The 21,462-nt window shown below is 44.8% G+C and overlaps 1 protein-coding gene across 4 annotated transcripts in view; it reads right to left on the bottom strand.

Annotated features, from left to right (window-relative positions):
* The window catches only part of AATK (apoptosis associated tyrosine kinase), a 103,840-nt gene continuing 82,378 nt past the window's right edge, over nucleotides 1-21,462 (bottom strand). Inside the window, exons 8-14 of one of the 4 annotated variants that reach the window (XM_081935621.1) lie at nucleotides 19,879-19,963; nucleotides 18,706-18,827; nucleotides 16,824-16,973; nucleotides 12,551-15,479; nucleotides 10,569-10,734; nucleotides 8,843-9,076; nucleotides 1-7,314 (exon numbers count right to left, since the gene is read on the bottom strand). In XM_081935621.1, coding sequence (XP_081791747.1) covers nucleotides 7,286-7,314; nucleotides 8,843-9,076; nucleotides 10,569-10,734; nucleotides 12,551-15,479; nucleotides 16,824-16,973; nucleotides 18,706-18,827; nucleotides 19,879-19,963 — 3,715 coding nt within the window. In that variant the 3' untranslated portion in view covers nucleotides 1-7,285. The remainder of the gene's footprint in view (nucleotides 7,315-8,842; nucleotides 9,077-10,568; nucleotides 10,735-12,550; nucleotides 15,480-16,823; nucleotides 16,974-18,705; nucleotides 18,828-19,878; nucleotides 19,964-21,462) is intronic. The other 3 variants (XM_081935620.1, XM_081935618.1, XM_081935619.1) reach the window with 3 other exon arrangements.

Below are 21,462 nucleotides of genomic sequence, written 5' to 3'. Positions count from 1 at the left end.
TTATGTTATTTTAAAAATGTTTTATTTTTAATAGTTATTGGACCGATGGTATTTGACACACATGCTGGGAGCTGTATGGAACTCAGCACTGATAAAAAATACAGCAATTATGACCCGTATCAATAAAATACACTGTATATAGCCCACCCCTCTCTATTTCTCTCTGTTTCAAAGAAGATCATTAACCCAAAACATAGCTCTAGTTCTGACCTCATGCAGTCTCTCAGGGGTTGACAGCTGTCTGTTACTATAGACCATATACCTATAGGGGCAGCCTTTTCAAAGGTAACTAGATAAGGAAATTAAGGAAATGAAACTTAGAGAGCAAACTGGGCTATAACTACTTACCATTTCCCGTGCCTGCTCTTTTGTCATGGTACTGGTTCTGTCTTTGCCTTAGAAAATTGAATATGGCAGTGGCAAGCTAGAATCACACTGTGTAGCTGACAGATTTGCATTTCATTTAATGTGGTAGAATACGCATACACACACACACAACAAACACACACACACACACACTCCACACACAAAACCCCTCCAGGTGCATGGGTACAGCTTTCAACTATCTAAAGCCAGCACCGTCATTCCTGCATGTATCAATGTGGACCAATACCACCTGATAGTTGCTGAAAATCCAGACAGGTGCAGGACATCTACACAGAATATTTTGGGAGACCCATTGAGATTGAGAGGTGCTAAGAATCTGGAAATACTCAACAGTGACCTGCCTTTTCTTGGTAAAATTCTTCTTTTGCTTTGCCTCAAATGTCTACTACAAGGAGGAGCAGATCTATCCATGGCTTTTCAAATTCTCAATTCTCATTCCCAAATATCTCCCCATGGTAAAATAAGGAATAATAGTGCCCCTGCCATGGAATTTGTTATTTCCCCAAGAGGCTTCTCGTTCATAAATAAAAATGAATCTTGTAGAATAGCTTGCACACACCTGTTTAGAAGAGTCTCTTATAGTAAAAGTCTGTTTTGCAGCAAGTTATGTCGCAAAAAGGGAGGAAGGACTGTCCTCTTTCGGCTTTGAGATTTAAGATCTACTACGCCCCATTTGCTTTTGACTCTTTTCTTAAAGGCATCTTATGCTCTTAGTCTCTCGTTCATCACCATATCAGAATACCGAATAGAAAATAAGAGCTGGAAGGAACCTTGGAGGTCTTCTAGTCCAACCCCTTGCTCAAGCAGGAGACCCTATGCCATTCTGGACAAATGGCTGCCCAGTCTCTTCTTAAAAACCTCCAGTGAATGGAGCACCCAGGACTTCTGGAAGTAAACCATTCCACTGGTTAATTGTTCTCAGACCACGGCTATTTTGCACTCTTTGAAGTAAATCTAACTCCCATACTTGTGTCAATCCTGCAACTTGCATACCTATAGTATGCAAAATTCACTTTCTATGTATTATAGAAAGTAAGATCGCCATGTGGGCTTCAGATTTTTTTTCCCCAAGTCCCACCACACATATATGGTCCACTGTCTGACCCTAGTTTTTTAGTCAAGGAAGATCAATCTTGTCCAAATGACAGCCCCCTGCCATTCAGTGTGGCAATTCCCCCCGTCTTGAATTCAGAAATGGATGTTAAAACTCTGTCAGATTTCTCCTCCTGCCTCTGTCAGTCTTTGGAGTTGGCTCTTTCAGACCCTGGAACCCTTCAAAGCAATCCCAGTCCTCTGTCCTTTCTATCACTCATGAATTGGGAGGAGATTCCCTTGTTATCCACATTATTCTGAAGCTGAGATATTTTTTTGGGGGGGTGCTCCAGGCATTGTGTGACATGGTGAAAGCTATTTTCTAAAAGTTAGTGACATTAGGAACCAAAGAGGATCCAGGTTGGGAGGTTGGATCCATTTGCTCTGATGGAGCTTAGAAGGCTCCCAAGCAAGTGATGGATGGGATAGTCTGAAGCTTGCAGGATGGATTTTTTCATATTTATTTTAAAGAGGGTGGTTGTATATATTTACCCAGCAAATACCGTAGCATAACCAGATCGCTCTGGGTCACTCCAGTAGAGACAATGGATATTGGTTGTGAGCATCCTAAGCCACTTATCCTCCCAAGCTATCTTGGCTGTTATGTAGTTCAGCCTTGTTTGCCATCCACAAATTATTCCAGTTCAGCATTAATTAATGGCGCTGCAGAGGGAAATACCAAGGCTAGGAAATAATAGGCTGAGTATGCCAAAAGGGGAAACAACAAATCCCAGAACAATGAGGATTAATGAGTCTTTTGCATTCCTCAGTGTATCAGGGAAACCTATGCTATACATGCCCCCATAAATGTCTGCTTGATTTGAATATAATATAAACTGATTGTAAAGGTGTGTTAATTGGCATGTTCAGAACATGCCCGTTATTTCAAGGCAGAAATAGCCACTGGAAATCTTAACAAACAAAGTTGCAACTGCTCTGTCTTCAGTTTTGTCAGGCATTGTGGAAGTAATATTTAGCTTATTCTTGCACCTACAAGATAGCTTTTGATGTCCAAATGCAAAGGTAAGTTGGAATGACAGTATCTATAAAGCCCTAGGATTCCCTCACCTCAGGGGGGGGGGGGGGCAGAGGCATTTTCACCAGCTACATCAGTCCAGACGGATATCAGTTACATTCCCCAAACACAGAACAGAGTTCTGCATTTGACAATAACATTCTACTGTTCGCCAGGCGTGTAAGATGAACTGGTGGGAAATATGCAGAATTATGAGAATGGTGTTCCCAAATGCACAGGGTACCCTCAGACTGGGAGGCTTCTGGTACTAAACAATTGTTGCTACACAATAAGACCTCTTTTTAGATGTTCAGCTCAGTGGATGGAAACCTGCACATTGTAGATCAGTGTTTCTCAACCTTAGTTAGTCTAAAATGTTTGGACTTCAACCCCCCAAACTTTCTGGGAGTTGAAGTCCACACATTTTGATGTTGCTAAGGTTGGGAAACACTACTGTGTGAATAAAGGGATAAGCCTACATCACACATTTTTTCTCTGACCACAGACTCAATCTGAAGGAAGGAGAGTTTTAGCTGGGTTTGAACTCAGGTAGGGCTCTCAACTTGGTCCATTCCAAGAGAAGATCAGTTTAAAAAAAAAACCAGTTTGAAGTTTCTGATGCATTCAGTAAAATGCCTGAAGGGAGAAAAAGCAAACCACCCTTTGACTGGTATCCTCTTTGATCAGCCTGGGCACATTCCACAATATTTCACATACACAAGGAAGGACATAGACATAAAGCTATATGGATAGGAGAACAAAAATGCAGCCTCCCCCTTTAGACTTTTTAAAGTTGGGGGTAAAGTGCTTTTTATTTCAAGTTATTGCTAAAATGTTTATTCGTTTTCAGGGAAAGTGCATTTTAGTGCAATTTTTCATCTATCCATCTATGAGAGTGAATAGCATGGTGCCCAACAGATTAGTGCAGCAGACAGCACATGTCAAAGCCATTGAAAGGTTGAAGTTCACTTACACTTGTGGTGTTTATGAAATTCAAATAGAAATGGAAGAAACAGGAAAAAAGAGCTGAAGTGAGTGGGTTGTGACAGCATCATAGAGATGCTCCGTATAAAATGAGCAAGCAAAGATTCCTCCTATGGGTAGATCCAGCCTTTATTCCCCTGCCTATTAAGTCCCCAACTCTTCTTATTCCAGGTGCCGAAAAGAGATCTGAGAATGCAAAGAAAGGAAGAAATCAATTATAATAATCTCTCTTTTTAAAAAAAAAGTTGTGGGAGCTTGGGAAAGGGACTTCCAATGGGGCAAATCTCATTGGAAAACGCAGCTAACTGCATTTTTTAACAGGTTGCAGTACTATAGAGGGAACTATAAAAGCTCCTCAGGTAAGGATGGGTAATCTGCAGTCTTTCAAATGCAGTTTGGGATTTATTACATGCCTGGTATTCCAAAACACCTGTGGATTTTTTCTAAACTAACCGGGGAGGGAAATGGAACTCTGGGTACATTGCAGAAAATCAAGAATTTCATTCCTTGGTTAAATCTAGTTAAGAATTTCAGTGGCTACATTATTTCTGACCAAGATATTTACCTCCTCCTCCACCACCCTATAAAAGTGGTTGGTAGTTAGCTATATGTTTGAAGAAGTACCTTGGGGTCCAATACATTCTTATTCATTAGTCAGTTTCATTACCAAGAGGCCAAGACTCATTCAGCCTGTCTAACTAACCCAGGCTGTATTCTTTGACTGCTCAAGAGAATTACATACCACCATTTTGGTTAGCAGAAGAATGGAGAGTGGATGGGAAATGTAGACCACCAGATTCCATTTCCAGATGATGCCAATGTGCTTGGCACCCAATGAGGGGAGAGTTCCACTAAACTTGTGTCATGGCATACATCCCAGCTGCTTCCAAATTGATTTGTGACAGTGAAGTATTTTGAAAGTGCCTTCAGCCATAGAAGCCAATAGATGACACCTTCTCTAGAAAATATCTATAGTTTGCACACATTTCTTTCCAAAGCCATTAGATAGAAGGACTTGCTTTGATTGACATTTTGGAATGTGCGCAGTTTATCCTATCTCTCCTTTGATGTTAGTGGGCAAAATGTGGACAACAAAGTACACAAAGGTTCCCTTCAGCTCTCCTGGCTTCTGGGTTGAGTAGCTGCTAGTGTAGGTCCTCATGGCTCCAGTGTTGCCTCCTTCTCAAGTTGGCATCAAAATTAAACCAGCCCTTAAACAAAACAAAACAAAAGTGGGGGGGGGGGACACCAAGAAGGAACAGGAATGCTGTCTCTAAATCCAGCTCCATACTGGAGCCTGGCATTCGTTTTCTCAGGGACTCTGGTTCAGGAGCTTTCCCAAAAAAGCAAGTAAGAATGCCCTAAACCCACACGCAGGCTGTTGTGTTCTGATCATGCTAGCTAAGGAAATATATGGTAGTCCAAGGAAAGACAAGTATTATTAGTTTGGGTTCACCAACCAAAAGCAGGAGAAATGAGACAGTGGCATCTGTGTTGCCCATAGTGGGCTTCAGAAGAAGTGGAGCAAAAGGCATATAGGTCTCCACCACCCAAGGAGGCCACGAACCTTTCATATCCAATACCTCTTTGAACAAAAAAACCCAGAACTCACAGAAGGGTCCTTGCAAGAAATGTCAGACGTAATTATTGTCAGACGTAGAAATTATTCTGACTCTGGGGTGGGGGTGGGGGACATAAGTGCCTGAAAGTATGCAGCATCTTAAAGACATCTTGCTCCACTAAGTTTACACTTAGAACTGCACCTTGTGAAACCCTTCTCCAGCTGGCTGGAACTGATGTGAGTAGCAGTGGTAGGAGAAAGTAAGTCAAAACAATCTGGCTGTCGCTATCGCCTAAATGCTGCCTAATAGAGGGATGATGAATCATTGCCTCACGCATGGCTATGCCTGAAAACGAAAGCTGTGCTCATGAACCAGAATCAGTACCAGTGCCAAGCTTGCCACCTGTAGTCACAACACACTCCAAACTGGAAGCACAATGAAGCACAACACACAAACATTCTGCACCTCTGTAGGGTCTCCTCTGTGTTTCCTCTCACCCTGTGAGGAAATGGCCCAGTAGCTACCAGCTGCCTTTTGCTCTTGTCTGTTTACCCCCCCCCCCCCCAACTTCCAAAGCCAGTGACTGGTCTATAGTCCCCCACAAGCCACAACTCCTAAGTGCAACATGCCTCTGACTCGTTTCCATTTTACCCCACAGTCCAAATTGCACAGTTATCCTAAATCTTGAACTAATCAAAATCTAAGAAACAAAATAATCTCAAAACTATTCTTTTCCTTCTTCCCCCAGCTGTCCCCCACCCCCCACCCCACCCTTGCCCAAGATGCCTGGATAAAAGTTAACTCTTTACATCTCTTTGGCAACAATATCTCAAATCTGCCATTCTGTTAGGGCAGAGCGATACAGTGATGGGTAAACTTTGTACAAAAATAGTTTCAGTGGCAGTTTGATCTGCTTTTTGCTATGCACCTGCCGAGCGTTTCTTCCTGCGATTGAAGGATGACAAAGGAAGTCTAGAAAAAGCCCCCAACCCTAAGACTTGGTATTCCTCTCACATTCCCAGCAGGTCACATCGTGGCTCTCTGGGAGGCACTCGCCAAATAATGCTGTAGTAGAGAAAGGATGAAGATGGCAGAAAACGGGAAGGTAGCATTTGGTAGGCCTCAGCACCACAGTCTCTCCCAGCCAGCGAAACATTTAAATAAGTTTTTTTTAAATTCCTGTACTCCCATTCCACCTGCAGGGATTCAGGCTGCGCTCTCAAGGCTAAGGAGGAGAAATGGGGAGTGCTGAAGGCCATCCAGGCACCACTTCCGGGCTGCTCATATTGATCCTGCCCATAACAGAAGGCAAAATCCTCAGTAGAGCTGAGTACCTGGGACCAGGTTGTGATTCTCAAGAGGTGGTGGGTGGGTGGGGACAATTTTGAGTTCCGCAACCATGGTGCAGCTGAGCGACAGCAACCCAGGGTCAGTGAAAAACAGAAGCAGAAAAGGGGGGGAAATGGCTGCTGAGACCAGGAGTCTTCCCTGCTCAAAACATTTAAATGTGGCCTTCACTTCAGTTGGCTCCCCTACCTGTTTCGGGTTGTTTGGCCTACACTTGTCTCTGGCTCTTCCGGTAACCGATTCTGTCTGCTGGACCATCAACCCCGCCTGATATTTGGACACAGCACACTGAAGAAAGGACAAGGAGAGCTTGCCCCCTGGGGCAAGACACAAGTACCAGTGCTTGAGGATCCACCTGAAGCATGTTGGAATGGCACAAGGCGCAAGGCTACGTGCTCTCTCTCAAAATCCCCCAAGGGGTGTGGAAAGAAGACACGATAAGCTCACAGAACAGGCAGGGGGAGGAGGATGTCTCAGGGCAAGTGCCCCAACTGGGGAAGTCAGTGTGGGTCAGAACATCAAGAGGCATGAGCTAGGGATATTACAATGGCTTATGTGGCAATGTTAGCAAGGTCACAGATCTACCCTTTAAATGCTATAGGTTCTATATGTCTATATGTGTCTATTTGTACACAAACACTTTCTTGGGTGCGTGCGCACGTGCGCGCACACTATCACACACACACACTCATGTTTGCACAACCATCGCAAACCACCTCATTGGTAAGGTGGCCCCAGCCCAGCAGCAGTCAAAGTCTGTCCAATAAAATCTGAACGAGGTCCTGCAGAGTTCTGCTCCAGCCAGCTCCTGGGCCTCATCCGGTGCTCAATGTCCCCTGGTACAGAAACTGTGCCGTGGGGGCAAAGTAGGAAGTCCAAAAGGGAGAGATAGCCAAGTTCACTCTCGGTTGCCATTTTCACTGTTGCCTAGAAAAGGGAAGAAGCTGTTAGAAATTGCAATCACAGAACTAGAGGCCTCAGAGGCCCTTTTCTTAGCTTTCCCAACACATCTGGTCTCCTCCAGATGCCTCAGGACTCTTAAGTCACAGTTTGAATTCAGTTCATGATATATGGACAGAAGCTTAATAGTGTGCCTGTAAAAGGGATTCACAACTTTACTTCTGGTCAGATAAGTTTTAAGAACTGAGATAAAGTTTATTTCCCAGTCTCCACAGGCAAGACAGCTACCTTCCAAGGATTTGTGCCAGCCTGGCTTCTATCTGAATGAGAAATGTTAGGGATTTTTTAAATTCGATTTTTATCCTGCCTTCATTATTTTACAGGTAACTCAAGACAGTTAACATACAGTACCTAATACTCTTTTCTCCTCCTATTTCTTCACAACAACCATCCTGTGGGCTGAGAAAGAGGGACTGGCCCACAGTCACTCAGCTGGCTTTCATGTTTAAGCTGGGGCTAGAACTCAGTTTCCTGATTTCTAAGCCAGCACTTTAACCACAATACCAAACTGGTGGAAAGAGAAACATTGGAAGTACGGAAGAAGGATCCTGAACCTCCTACTGTCATATGAATGAATGTCTCTGGATTATGAAAAGGTAAACCTCCATAAAGGTAAAGGTTCCCCTCGTACATATGTGCTAGTCATTCCCGACTCTAGAGGGCAGTGCTCATCTCCGTTTAGCCAGCGCTGTCCGAAGACGTCTCCGTGGTCATGTGGCCAGCATGACTAAACCAAAGGTGCACGGAACGCTGTTACCTTCTTACCAAAGGTGGTTGCTATTTTTCTACTTGCATTTTTACGTGCTTTCGAACTGCTAGGTTGGCTGAAGCTGGGACAAGTAACGGGAGCTCACTCCCGTTAAGCAGCACTAGGGATTTGAACCGCCGAACTGCTGACCTTTCTGATCAACAAGCTCAACGTCTTAGCCACTGAGCCACCGCGTCCCTTATTACTCCATATTCCTGCTAAAAAAGACCATCATAAATCAAGTTCTGTTGCGTCCATCTTGACTCCAGTTTGACTCATGGTGACTGTGTGGTTATATTTACATTGTTTTCTTAGCAACCCTATGGAAGAGGTTTGCTAATCCCAACTTCTACATTGCTGTTCCCTTCTTTTAATATCTAATGCCACAAGTATTGCAATCATCTCTTAAAAGTTTGGGAAAACTGAAATAATTTCATATTAATGTGGCCTCAGTAAAATAAATCCTTAAAGTATGATTCAACCAACAATTAGAAGAGGCTCCTGCTTGGGGCAGGATTCAATGCAATGGATAAAAGCAACCAGTTCTTTGTGTCCTGTCCAGAATTTCAATATTATTTTATATTTTCTGACTTTAATCATGAGACCTCCACAATCAGATCATATGAACTCCACAATGCTTGCCCCAATAACAAGAAATCTCTGGATATTATGGGGGGGGGGGGGCTTACCATTACTTAGGAAGATCACTCTCTTCGGCAGTTTTTGAAATGTCAGAACGGACCTTACCTCCTACAGGCTCAACATCTGAATCAGTGACGTGTGTGATGGAGAACCGTGATACTGCAGCAGGTGAGACTGTGAAGCGTGAAAACTGGATGGGCAGCACTTGCTTCTGAGCAGATACTAGTGTGGGTGACAGTCTGGGGAGACTGTCCTCAGGTGCCTCTGAGGTCAATGATGACAGGACAGGTGATTTCACAGGTATGAGGGAAAAGTCATCATCCCATCCAAAGCCACCACCTGAAATGAGAAGGATAGGTATAGGAAAGACGAAGAGGCTACTCCCTTCACCCACTCTATCACAAAGCTTCCCAAATTCCAACAGGGTTTCCTGAATCAGACTTCGATATGACACCTTCCAGGTATGTTGGATTTTGGCCAGGCTCCCTAGAAGTTTAAACACAACCCATTTGGAGCAGGGGTGGGTTCCTGTACCGATTGGTACCAGTTCACTTTGTGTGCGCTTTGCAGATGGAATTTTTGGAAATGGGACCAATTGTCTGAATCTGCAGGATTCTTCTGAGTAAATACACATATGGAAGAAGCAGCAACAAACTCCATGTACAGGACATAAAGACAGTCCTTGACTTACGACCATAATGGAGCCTGCCTATCTTAAAAGTAGTAAGTCGTGATGGTTGCAAAATAGGTTGGTGATGTGACTGACCCCATTTTATGACCTTTTTTGCAGCACATAAGTGGCCCACGTGGTCATTAAGCAAACACTGCTGTTGTTAAGGAAACCAATTCTTGCTATGGTATGATTTTGCCCCAAACTAGAAGTGACAGGTTTGGGCAAAATCATCATAAAATACAATCACAGGATTGTGGGTGCTGCAAATGGCCGTAAATGTGGCCATGTTGCTAAGCGCCCAAAGTTTAGTGATGTGACTGCAGGGAAAGTGACCCTCAGCCCTTTGAATCCATGTTGTAAGGGTAGATCCATTGTAACTTTGGTTATAAACGGAGGACTACCTGTTCAGTTTTGATGTGAAAACTCATTACTTTAGTCAAAATAGGTACATGCATTCTGCTAATCCAAACAGATCAAATTCAGTTCTAATCTTAACTATCTATGGAAGATAAAGTAACTACCATATTTTTTGGATTATAAGATGCACTTTTTTCCCTCAAAAAAGAGACTGAAAATCTGGGTGCATCTTATACAGCATTTTTTGCCTCCCGAAACCTCGCCCCCTTCACCAAAATGGCCGTGCATAGCCTTTAGGAGCTTTGCAGAATGCTCCTGGGGGCTGGGAAGGGCAGAAATGAGTGAAAAATGGGCCATTTTTTTGCTCAATTTTGCCCCCCCCCAACCCCCAGGAACAATATATAAGCCTCCTAAGGGATATGCATGCCCTTTTTTTTGACAAAAATGGAGCTGTTTTTGTGAAAAACGGACCATTTTTTGCTCGTTTGGGGGACCCCCACCCCCCAGGAGCACTCTACAAGCCTCCTAAAGGCTATTTATGCCCTTTGGGGGGGGGGAGAAAGGCCCATTTTTGCAAAGAAATGGGCCATTTTTGGGAGGTCTGCAGAGTGCAAAACTTTTTTTTTAATTTGCCTCTTCAAAACCTTGGTGCGTCTTATATTCCGGTGCGTCTCATACTCTGAAAAATATGGTAATCTTGCTAAGCAAAAAGGCAAAGTGAGCTGCGATCAAGAGACTGTAAACATAGTGATGAGGGTGAAATGTGATCTCATAGGTCTCAAGTCCTCATTTCATCCATACTTTTATTCTCTTCAGAGGGGGAGCTCCCTTCTGAGGTGCTGTTGGGTGTATTTATCTCCTCTGCTAAGCCTGAGGAACCTTTGCTCTCCACCTGCCCAGGTGGCGTTGGCGAAGCTTCTGTCACTCCTGGGAAAGGCTGCTCTGCAAGTTCCTTTGTGGGACTTTCCTGCATGTAAAACATGCAAGGGATACAATTAGTTCACAACCTGAGGGAGGAAAACCCGTACACTGCTATTATCCAGGACACCATATGAAAATCCAAGTTACTTATTTAGTACCTTCAACATCCAAGAAGCTGTAACCATAACAACCTCCTCCCTCTTTCATGGCTCATTTCTATATTAGTTAAAAATGTGAGGTCTAGCTGGAACATGTAGTTTGTTTTAGTGTTCATCCGGACCAGAGGTGGGTTTCAAATTTTTTTAGAACCTCTTCTGTAGGTGTGGCCTGCTTTGTGGGTGTGTCTTGCTGGCCATGTGACTGAGTGGGAGTGGCTTGGCAGTCATGTGACTGGGTGGGCGTGGCCAACTTGTAAAATGTGGTGAAACTAACTTAACAACGCTCTTGCTTAGCAAACAAAATGTTGGCTCAGAAACTCTGGCATTTGAAGCACGCAAGTCTTAAAGCTGTCGAGTTACAAGACCCTTGCACCCCTAACCCTTTAGAAAATAAAACCCCAGGGGTGTTCAAACTTGACAGCTTTAAGACTTGTGGACTTCAACTCCCAGAATTCCTCCTCCAGTCATGTTGGCTCAGGAACTCTGGCATTGAAGTGTGCAAGTCTTAAAGCTGTCAAGTTACAAGACCCTTGCACCCCTAACCCTTTAGAAATAAAACCCCAGGGGTGTTCAAACTTGACAGCTTTAAGACTTGTGGACTTCAACTCCCCAGAATTCCTCCTCGCTCTTCATCTTGATGATGTGCAGACGGGCCGGGGGTGGGGGGGAGAGCTGGAACCGGTTCTAAATGGCATGGTAGATTTGTGGAACCTCTTCTACAGAAGAGGTTAGAACTGGCAGGAATCCACCCCTGATCCGGACTGTGTAGAACTACTTAATCCAGGTTGCTGGATTAAGATTATAGATTGCTTAATCTATATGCTGCTTTTACTCAGACTAATTAGGCTTCATCTGAGTACTAGGCAGCATGATATTGCAGAGATACAGAAAACTCCATCGCAGCCCAGTTCTGCTAGCCCTATTTATAGTCCTGCCCTCCCAATCTTTGTTCAGCTAGGAAGGTCTTAACCATGTTTGCATGGGTGATGAGATTTGTATTCCAATTCATCATGGGGGAGGGAAATTAGAGGAGACTGGTTAGTATTGTTATGGCTAAGTTTATGCAATATTACAATCCGAAGCCAGCAAACAATTGGTTGAAGTAGGTAGAATAATCAGATCTGCACTGCAAAGTTCCAGTTGACCACAAAGAAATTTAGAAAAATCTGGATTTTGCAGTCCAGATATGGTAGCTGTCAAGTATAAAGAACCTAGTGTCTTCTAGATGTTTTGGATACCCATTAACCCTCCCCAGCTTTGCGATGGCAAAAATGTATAATCCAAAACCTCTAGGACAGGGGTGTCGACAAAGCACTGGCCCACAGTGCCTCTGCCAGTGAAAACAGAGCTCAGGACAGCCACACACGGCCCGCCTGGGCTACGTTTTCGGCTGCGAAAGCATCCAGCAGCCCTCTACCAACAAAAATGGAGCGTGGGGAAGCCTCCTCAAGCTCTGTTTTTGCTGACAGAGGGCAGCCTTGATGAATGACATCAAGCTGGCTACACCCCACGCCCTCCGAGGTTAAATACAACTCTGATGCAGCCCTCAATGAAATCGAGTTTGACACCCCTGCTCTAGGAGGAATCAGGTTGCATATTTTGGCCTCGTGATATGACGATATTTAGCGCAGGATGCATTCTGTTCTCTGAGTCCTTTTCTAAGTTACTTTATGTTGTCTCTTCAACCCCTCCCCAACAAGTTACCTGGTCAAAGAGGTAGACAGTAACATCTTCGGTGAAGGAAACAGCTTTCTTCTTGCGCTCAAGATCATCACAAAAGGTCTCCACCACTACGCTGGGCATCTTAAGCAGACTGCGCAGGTTACGGGCACTGTGGCTCTCGGCCACTACAATGGGCACAGCAGGTGATTCCTCCTCACTTTCCTCACTCTGGTCCTGAATGTTGTAGCACCGCAGCTCCTCATCTGACTCATCACTGTCCTCAGTGTCGTCTTCTTCCTCTTCAATATCAGTGGAGCTACATGGCAGCTGGGATGGTACTACTGACAGTTTGAGCGAGAGACCAAGGTTGCTCTGAAGTTCCTTGGGATGGCCAATTGCCTGTATTTCCTCAGGTTGTTCAGTGTTCTTTGTCACATTCTCCTGTCCTGAATCCTTTACCTCATTTTCTTCACCACGTACGGTGGGTTCCTCTAAATTGGCGACCACAGGAGACAAGATGAAAGATCTGGTGGTGGGAGCTGGTGCCTGGAATTGCACAACAATCCCATGATTCTTATCCTGAAATAAGTTTGAATCCAACTTATCAACAGTTGCTTCATTGATCAACAGTTCCTGTGACAAATTAATATCTCTGTCTTTCCCCGTGTTCTGGTCCTCTGTTCCTGGAGAGATGCAACCCACACAGTCTTCATGTGGACAAATGGGCTCAGGACTGGCTGGCAGAGGCTCATCTGTCCTGCCAATTGGTTCAGAGGTTTCCTTCAGTTCTTCAGTGTGTGACTGGGAGACTTCCGGTTCATGTTCCTCAGAAGCATCGCTGTCCTCTTCTCCATCCTCCCGAGTGCCACCTTCAGTATCATAGTCAGAGAAATATGCGGAGTCACGGTAAGGATTCTTCTCATTCAAGGCCTGCAGCTCAGCAGTAGAAGAATCAGAAAGACTCTGCTCTTTGACTTGATCATCCTTATCATCTTCAGATGTCCCCAGCTTATCAGGACCTTCAGATTCCCGTGACTCATGAGGTTCCCTGAGGACAAATTCAGGTGACTCATAGTTTTCTGTATCATAGCCACTATCCAGTGCCTTAGGCTGGCTTGAGGGTATATAAGCTATGGGACTGAACGTGTCACAGGAGCTGGTGGTAGAGGGGATATCCAATGAATCTAGTGAATCTGGAGTCCCCACTTGCTTCTGTAAGGTTTTGAAAGCGGGGATTATATCTTGCTGCTCAAGGCAGTCAACTGGGAAGTCAATAAAAACTCCAGATGTAAGATCAGTGGAGTCCTCATCACTGGCCTCATCCAAGTCAGGGAAACTGGTACTGGAAACAGTCTTGTCTGGTGTCCTATCTTGTTCGCTACTGGTGTTCTTGCCACTTTCTATATTGATCTCCTGTGGCAACTTAAGTGAGCATCCAGTGGAGGTCTCTTCCATAGGGTCTTCTTCAATGTTTGACACCTCAGCTATTGACTCATCCAGCACAGTTGGATCTATAGCCTCCATGCTGCTGGCAGCTTCTTCCTTGGAAGATGACAGTGACATACTCATCGAAACATCTTCCCCCAATGGTGGAGTGGTGGCTTGTGGGCTCTCCACTCTGCTGTCTATCAAGGGATCTGCAGAGCTTTCTATGCCAGGCAATGTAGCAGCACTTTCAACTGAGACATTTTCCTCTGCAGGAAAATCGCTGTCTGGACAGGGGGAGCCTATATGGGATGATGATGTCATGTGTTCCCCACCTAGCAGAGCTGCTCGCAGATCTTTGATCCCTAATGTTGGCTCATCCCGTGGCACTGTGTCCAGTGGCTGTGCCATTAGCCCCTGGAAGGTGATCATATGCCGGTAGCACCAGCTATCTTTGGCAAGGGGTTCACATGATGGCAGTAGGTGATCGTTATCATTTTTGACTGAGGCGTTGGGTGTCCAAGGCTTGCCTGAAGAGGGAGATTCGGAGTTTTCATTTCTTTCACTCCTAGGACTATCACTCAAGCGCTCCTCCTCTGCCACTTCTAGAATGACTGAGTCCGATAGAGCCTCCTTACAGGTGTAATTCACTGATGGGGACACACCAAGTGGATCAGCAAAAATGTTTTCCTGCAAAGCTAGACCAGGCCACTCAGAAGCACTGGGATCCTTGAGCAGATATTCCTCAGCGCTGTCCTTCAGGGAGTCCTCGTAGTATGGGGCCTCTTTACTGTCTTGTTCTCCATAGGAGTAATAGTCAGAGGGTTCCCAGTGGCTTTCAGGGTGTGCTGGTTGACCCAGGAGGGGTTCCATGGTGAGTGAGATGGTGGGACTATTGTTGGATTCGTAGGGGTCCTCCTTGGTTTGCCAGCGTGAAGAGCGGCTAAACTCAGGGCTGTAGGAACACACGGTATAATCCAGGTCATTCCCACTGCCTTCAGATGCCACCTCTTCAATGCGAATATAGTACTCACTGTTCAGAGAGGGGCTATGGGCACTCAGCACAGGGACCACCCCTGGTGTGTGCAAACCAGGGCACCCCTGTATTTTACATTCATAGCAAGAGGGGGACACCCCCAGGCTGAGGTGCCCACCTCCACTGCTGCTGCTTGCCGAGTAGTAGAGCTCATGATAACGTGCAGCCCCACCAGGGCTCATGGCTGAGGCTGGGAGATGTTCAGCTTTCCCTTGGTCCCACTTGTATTCAAAGTTGAGGCCATGGCTTGTCTCCATCACAGTGAGAACATCGTCGCCATCGTTGGAGAAATGCTCCAGAAGAGGGAAGGAGGAAAGCTCCAAACCCATGTGGTTAGAGACAGAGCCTGAACCACCGGTGCCTCCGGGTTTCATGGAATTCCAGCGCCTCTCAAATTCCTCCTCTGCTTCAGAAGCCCCCTTGGCACACAGGTAGGAGAGCAATAGGTGCACCTCCTCTGCAGTGGGGCGCTGCTCTGGCTGAAGCCAGCAAAACTGCATCACCTCATACCTGTGAACAGCAAGAAGAGAGTGGTGGTGAGCCAAAGGTCCTTTGCCGCCAGGAAAGTAGCTATTCTGCACCCCGCAAAGAGCTTATCCTCCCCCATTAGTGCACAATTCATTCCATAATGTATCTGGTTGTATGGGGTTAGTCCTCTCTTCTCAACATTATTATTCCATCTTCAAAAATACACTTTAAGACAGGCGACTGCTTCATGTAGAAAAAGGAAAATGGCCTGGCTACGGGGGTGAGGGTGGAGGGAGATTAAAAAAAAAAAAACCAGCATCCGAAGAAAACAAGGCTTTTTCTGATAGGATTTGCTTCCCAGCTCCAATCAACACCCCGGCCCCATCCATACAGCAAAAATCTTTATCAAAGGTTAAGATGGTGGTCCAGATATGGCCTAGACAAAACATTATTCTGGGCTAGATACCATGCTTCTATAGAATCAGCTTGGGACTATCTCAGCCTTTTTAGCAGTTGGGTTGCCCTACTGGCTCATATTCAAGACATCTGGCTCCTTCTCATCGTATGCACTTCTGTACTCCTTAGGCAGGCAAAGGTAGTGCTCGATTTACGACTGCAACTGTGCCCGGAATTACGATCGTCATTAAGGGGATCACCACATGACTGCCAACAATTTTACAGCCATTTTTGCCATGATCCTAACAGTAAGAACAATTAATCAGTGGACCGGCCTTGCCTTCTTCAGAAGTAGTGGATGCTCCATCACTGGAGGCTTTTGAAAAGAGACTGGATAGCCACTTGTCTGAAATGGTAGAGGGTTTCCTGCTTGAGCAGCGGGTTGGACTAGAAGACCTTCAATGTCCCTTCCAATTCTGTTATTCTGATTTTTAAGCAAATACTGCAGTATTAAGTGAACACCATGGTCATTAACCGAGTCTGTTTTCCCCAATGGGCTTTTTTTTTTTTTTGCCAGACCCTGGAAGTAAACACTGGAAACCAGCCCGAAACACACACAAAAATCACAATCACATGACTATGACATAAATCCCAGCCAGTTGCCCAGCTCACAAAATGCAATCACATGACCTTCAAAAGCAGGTCATATGTAGTCCATTGTCACTTCAGTCACTAAATGACCAGTTGTTAAGCAAGTGCTACCTTTATCTGTCAAACCATCTTTCATTCATGCACAGGAGTTAACACATTAACCATCAAACATGATATTTGCTTATTCAGATACGATGAATGCCTACGTGTTTGAGTAGGTTGAACGCCTACTCAAGAAGAAGTTCTCCTTCTCTCCACCATCTTTGTCCCTATATTCCAATCACCCTTTTCTCTTCCTTGTCCTCCTTAAAAAACCCTTGGCCCCACCTAATTACTCACCAGCGATCAGATAGCGAGAGCGGAAGCTGTGGTTTGGGAAGTTTAAGCTGTTGTTCTTTGATAGCATAAGTGAGGACTTGCCGGTCGGAATAATGGGAGTAGGGCTGGCCACCCAGCTCAAACAGCTCCCAGATAGTCACACCCAAAGACCTGCCAAGAGAGGGAAAATGGAGGGGAAAATCACGATGGCTAGAATGTAAGATTGATACACAAAACCACGTAGAACAGTCTCTCAGTTACTGAAATATTCAGGCGCTTCCAGATGAGAAGACAATATACCATGTTTTTTCCTCTATGGACAGAAGTCTTAGGAGCAAATGAAAACGGCTTATGTCAAGGGAGGGAAGCTGGATTTTCCAGAAAACTCTGTGACAGAGTCAAGACAGTTGCCTTAAAGAAACGTTTACCTACAACAGTGATGGCTAAATCTTTTGTTGTTGTGTGCCGAAAGTGCATGTGTGTGTGTCCCATAATGCAATGCGCGTGCGAAATTCTCCCCGTGCACTCTTCCCTCCTGCGCATGTACATGTGACCATCCCGCACACCACCTGCCCCCCATTTCCGGCCTAGCAGGCCTCCCTAAAACCTACTGGGACAAAAAACGGGCAGGGGGGGGCTCTGCAACCCCCCCCCATGGCCCATTTTGGGCCTAGCAGCCTCCCTGAAGCCTCCTGGGACCAAAAACGGCCAGCGGGAAGGTATGCCACACACACACACACACCGCACTCCCCAGGGTGACCCCCCCTCGGTCATGCGCCCTGCCCTGCGGCAGACCCAAAAATCAGCTGGCTGGCAGGAGGCCCACGCATGCACGGTGGATCTGAGCTGGGGTGACGGTTCGCATGGCCGCAGAGAGGGCTCCTTGTGCCACCTGTGGCACGTGTGCTATCGGTTCGGCATCATGGACCTAGAAGCATCCTTTGTAATTCACCATCAAAAGAGGGGGGGGGGGGAACTAGACATGGAAAACAGAAACGAAACCAATTTATAGGAAACATTTCAGTAACGTGAAGCAGAGCCACTCCAGTGATACACATGAACACACTGCCTGCTCAGTAGTCCTATCAATAATTTCTAGCTACAATAACCAAGATCCCAAGTCTTGCAAAAACTGTTAGATCAATTCCATACTTCAAAGACTGCCATTTAAAACACTGTCCTACTTTCTTAATCAACAGGAAAATGCACTGGGGAAGGGGGAGAGGAGATTCTCTTTTATATAACTCAGCTCTAAACGATAAAAACAAACACCACAATTGGGAATTTAGCACATAAATAAACAAGACAATCAGCAAAGTTTAAATACAATTAATAATTTGTTCAGTAAGATTCAAGATTCAATGCTTCAATACAATGCAAGATTCAATGCTTCAATAAAAATACTTTCACTACAGCAGTTGCATCTTCAACATTATCTATTTCTTACTATTTATTTAATTTGTATCCCACTTTTGTTATTTTTACAAATAACTCATCAGGGTGGCAAACATATCCAACACACTTTGTTCCTCCTATTTTCCCCACAACAACAACCACCCTGTGAAGTGAGTTGGGCTGAGAGAGAGTGACTAGGCCAAAGTAACTCAACTGGCTTTCATGGCTAAGGTGGCATTAGAACTCATGGCCTCCCACTTTCTAGCCTGATGCCTGAACCACTAGACCAGGGATCTCCAAACTTGGCAACTTTAAGACTTGTGGACTTCAACTCCCAGAATTCTCCAGCCAGCATAGAGTTGAAGTCCACAAGTCTTAAAGTTGCCAAGTTTGAAGACCTCTGCACTAGACCAACCTGGCTCTCTAACTCTGTTTGTCTAAAAGCTTTGGACCAGTACTCTTTTTCCAGGCCAAGTGGATTTCATGCACCAACCCAGATTTTTCTCACCAGATGTTGCTAGTCTTAGTCTGGTCGACGATCAGCAGGTTGCCGTGGACCTCGTCAATCAATTCAGGGGCTACCCAGCGTAATGGAACCCATAGTTGGTCAGCGGTCACAAAGTAGTCATCCTGCGAGGCATGCAGGGCCAAAGGGAGAGCACATCAATCCAGCAACAACAACAACACCTGCCCCCTCATTCCTGGTCCTAAGTCAGAGCTGCCAAACCCTTTTGCCTGAGAAAAATAGGGTTGGCACTACTGAACATCTCCACCCATTGCTTCTGTCCCTTTCACCTCTCCAACTCAGCCATCCAGCCCTCGTTTATTAATTTTAATTTTATTTGAAATAGTAGCCCGCCTTGTAGAATACCGGTTTTTCCCAAAGTATCTTATGGAATAAACAAACAATATCTATACAATTTAATAAAAGTTATGAGATTAAAGCAAACCCCATCACCGGCACCCCCCCAAAAAAAAACCCCTCCCCTAAAAACACGAGTTAAGGGAAGATTATAGAAAGTCTTTCAAACGGTAACAATGGGGGTTCCTGAACTTCGTTTGTCAGGATCATTCAAGAGATATGTGTCTATATGTCCAGAAAGGTCTTGCAGCTGCCAATATGATTGCTCCTAAAGAGTCAGGGCAATAAGAAAAGTCTTCTTTGCAGTCTTAAAGTATGAGCAAGTGGGTGCAGGTGCTTCATTAGGTTAGAGGGCTTAGATTTTAAGGGTGGTTTTTTTTTTTTTTTAATATTACAAAGAGCACATTAAATGCAGCTTGGAAATGCACTGACAGATTCACCTCATTTCCAACAATGCTGGCCCAGTCATCTTCTGCATCAGCTTAAATGTTTGAACCACCTTTAAAGGCAGACACATATAAAATATTGATATATGAATGAGAGAAACGTATTCACCATGTATATATATATGCATAAGATCCTGTGCGTGAATGTGCATTAGCTTCCCTCGGTATATTGCGGTCCTGTATTTGTCTCTTACCCATTTCCCCCTCCTTCCTGGGGATCCTCTCTCAACCCTCCCTGAAAGAGAGCTGCTTTCATTGTCAGCCTTTCAAGTCCTCTCCAAACCCTGCCAATAGCAAGTGCTCTCACTCCCTGTCCGTTCTCCCCCCACCCACCGCTGCCCCCCACCAGCTCCCTGCCCCCAAACACACTTACTTTGTATTTGCAGTGAGAAAGGCCATAGTCACCAATTTTAACAGTAAGGTCAGCTGTGAGTAAGCAGTTCCGCAAGGCCAAGTCACTAGACAAAAGAAATATCCAACAGAGTTTATCCATGAAGCATCAGAGGGCCATTATGATGCAGATTAGATTAGCAGCAGAACTCCTAAACCAGGGAGTGGCAACTGCTGTGCAGGGCAGAATTGCTACTAAGTCTTTATTGCTTAGCTTATCAAAGGCAACGAGGAATATCTCTGATTAGCCCTGGAAATATGTCAAGAAACGAATCCTCAGAAAAAAGCAGAGTTGGAAAGCCAAGCCACAACAATACAACAATATACCAACTGGGATAAGTTCTGCTTTCTCTCAGCTTGATTTTCTAGCAAGATCCTCCTACTATAAAACCATGTGTTTAAGTGTACACCCTTTTGATTGACAGATGGAAGCCACTGACCACCTGTAGGGTTTTCTAGGCCAGGCCTGAGCATGGTCTAGCAACTTTAAGAATGGCACAGAAAACAGATATCAATAATAATGAGAGGAACCCACCTCCTGCTCTTCTAATGAGTCTGCACTCTGCAAGGTTTAACAAAAACTGTGCCACATCAAACCTCTGTTTCTCATTCTGGTTGTATAAAAGAAAACCACTGCATGTTTATCCACAAACCCTGAATGCAGGTAGTCCTCCACTTACAACCACCATTGAGTCCAAAAATTATGTCGCTAAATGAGACATTTGCTAAGTGAGTTTTGCCCCATTTTATGATCTTTTCCCACAATTGTTAAGTGAATCACTGCAGTTGTTAAGTTAGTAACACGGTTGTTAAGTGACTCTGGTTTCCCCATTGATTTTGCTTGTCAGGAGGTTGCAAAACGGGAATCATAAGAACTAGGGACACTGCAACCTTCATAAATATGAGTCAGTTGCCAAGCATCTAAATTTTGATCGCCTGACTATGGGAATACTACAATGGTTGTAAGTGTGAAAAAAAGTCATAGGTCACTTTTTTCCCGTGCTGTTGTAACTTTGAATGTCCCTGAATGAACTGTTGTAAGTCGAGGATTACCTGTGCTGTTCTTTAACATGGGTAGGGGATTCTCAGAGTAGAGATGCTCCCCTGGGTAAGCACATTGACTCTAATTTTTATGAGCTGAATCGCAAAAAGCAGTTGCCCACCTTGATTCTGCTTGGAGCCTTACTCTGTCCTCTATCTTAGCTATCTCCTTCAGGGAAAAAAATGTCTTCACGAAACATGTGGTAAATGGCCATGTCACAGAGGTCTTTTTTGAAAACACACACACACACACACACACACACACACACACACACAAAGGCAATTTCAACCTTTCCTTCCCACTTCTGGCACATAATTTTCGATCAGTGACCATGATGGTAGTTATGGCTATTCTTCCAACTGCATGAAAACGTGCTATGGTATTGTGGTATTGATCACGTTGACTCAACATCTATTTTTGCCTCTTTGCTATTGCAGAAGAACTGCTGAGCCCAACAATCACAATAGCTGCCTTTTTTTTTTTTTTTTAGGAGAGATTTTTAATACAGCCTACAAATGGGCCCGT

This window comes from Natrix helvetica (assembly GCF_964273705.1).
Source record: "Natrix helvetica genome assembly, chromosome: 1".
NCBI lineage: Eukaryota > Metazoa > Chordata > Lepidosauria > Squamata > Natricidae > Natrix > Natrix helvetica.
The sequence above is the reverse complement of the archived record's forward strand: the minus strand, read 5'-3'. Positions and strand labels throughout refer to the sequence as shown.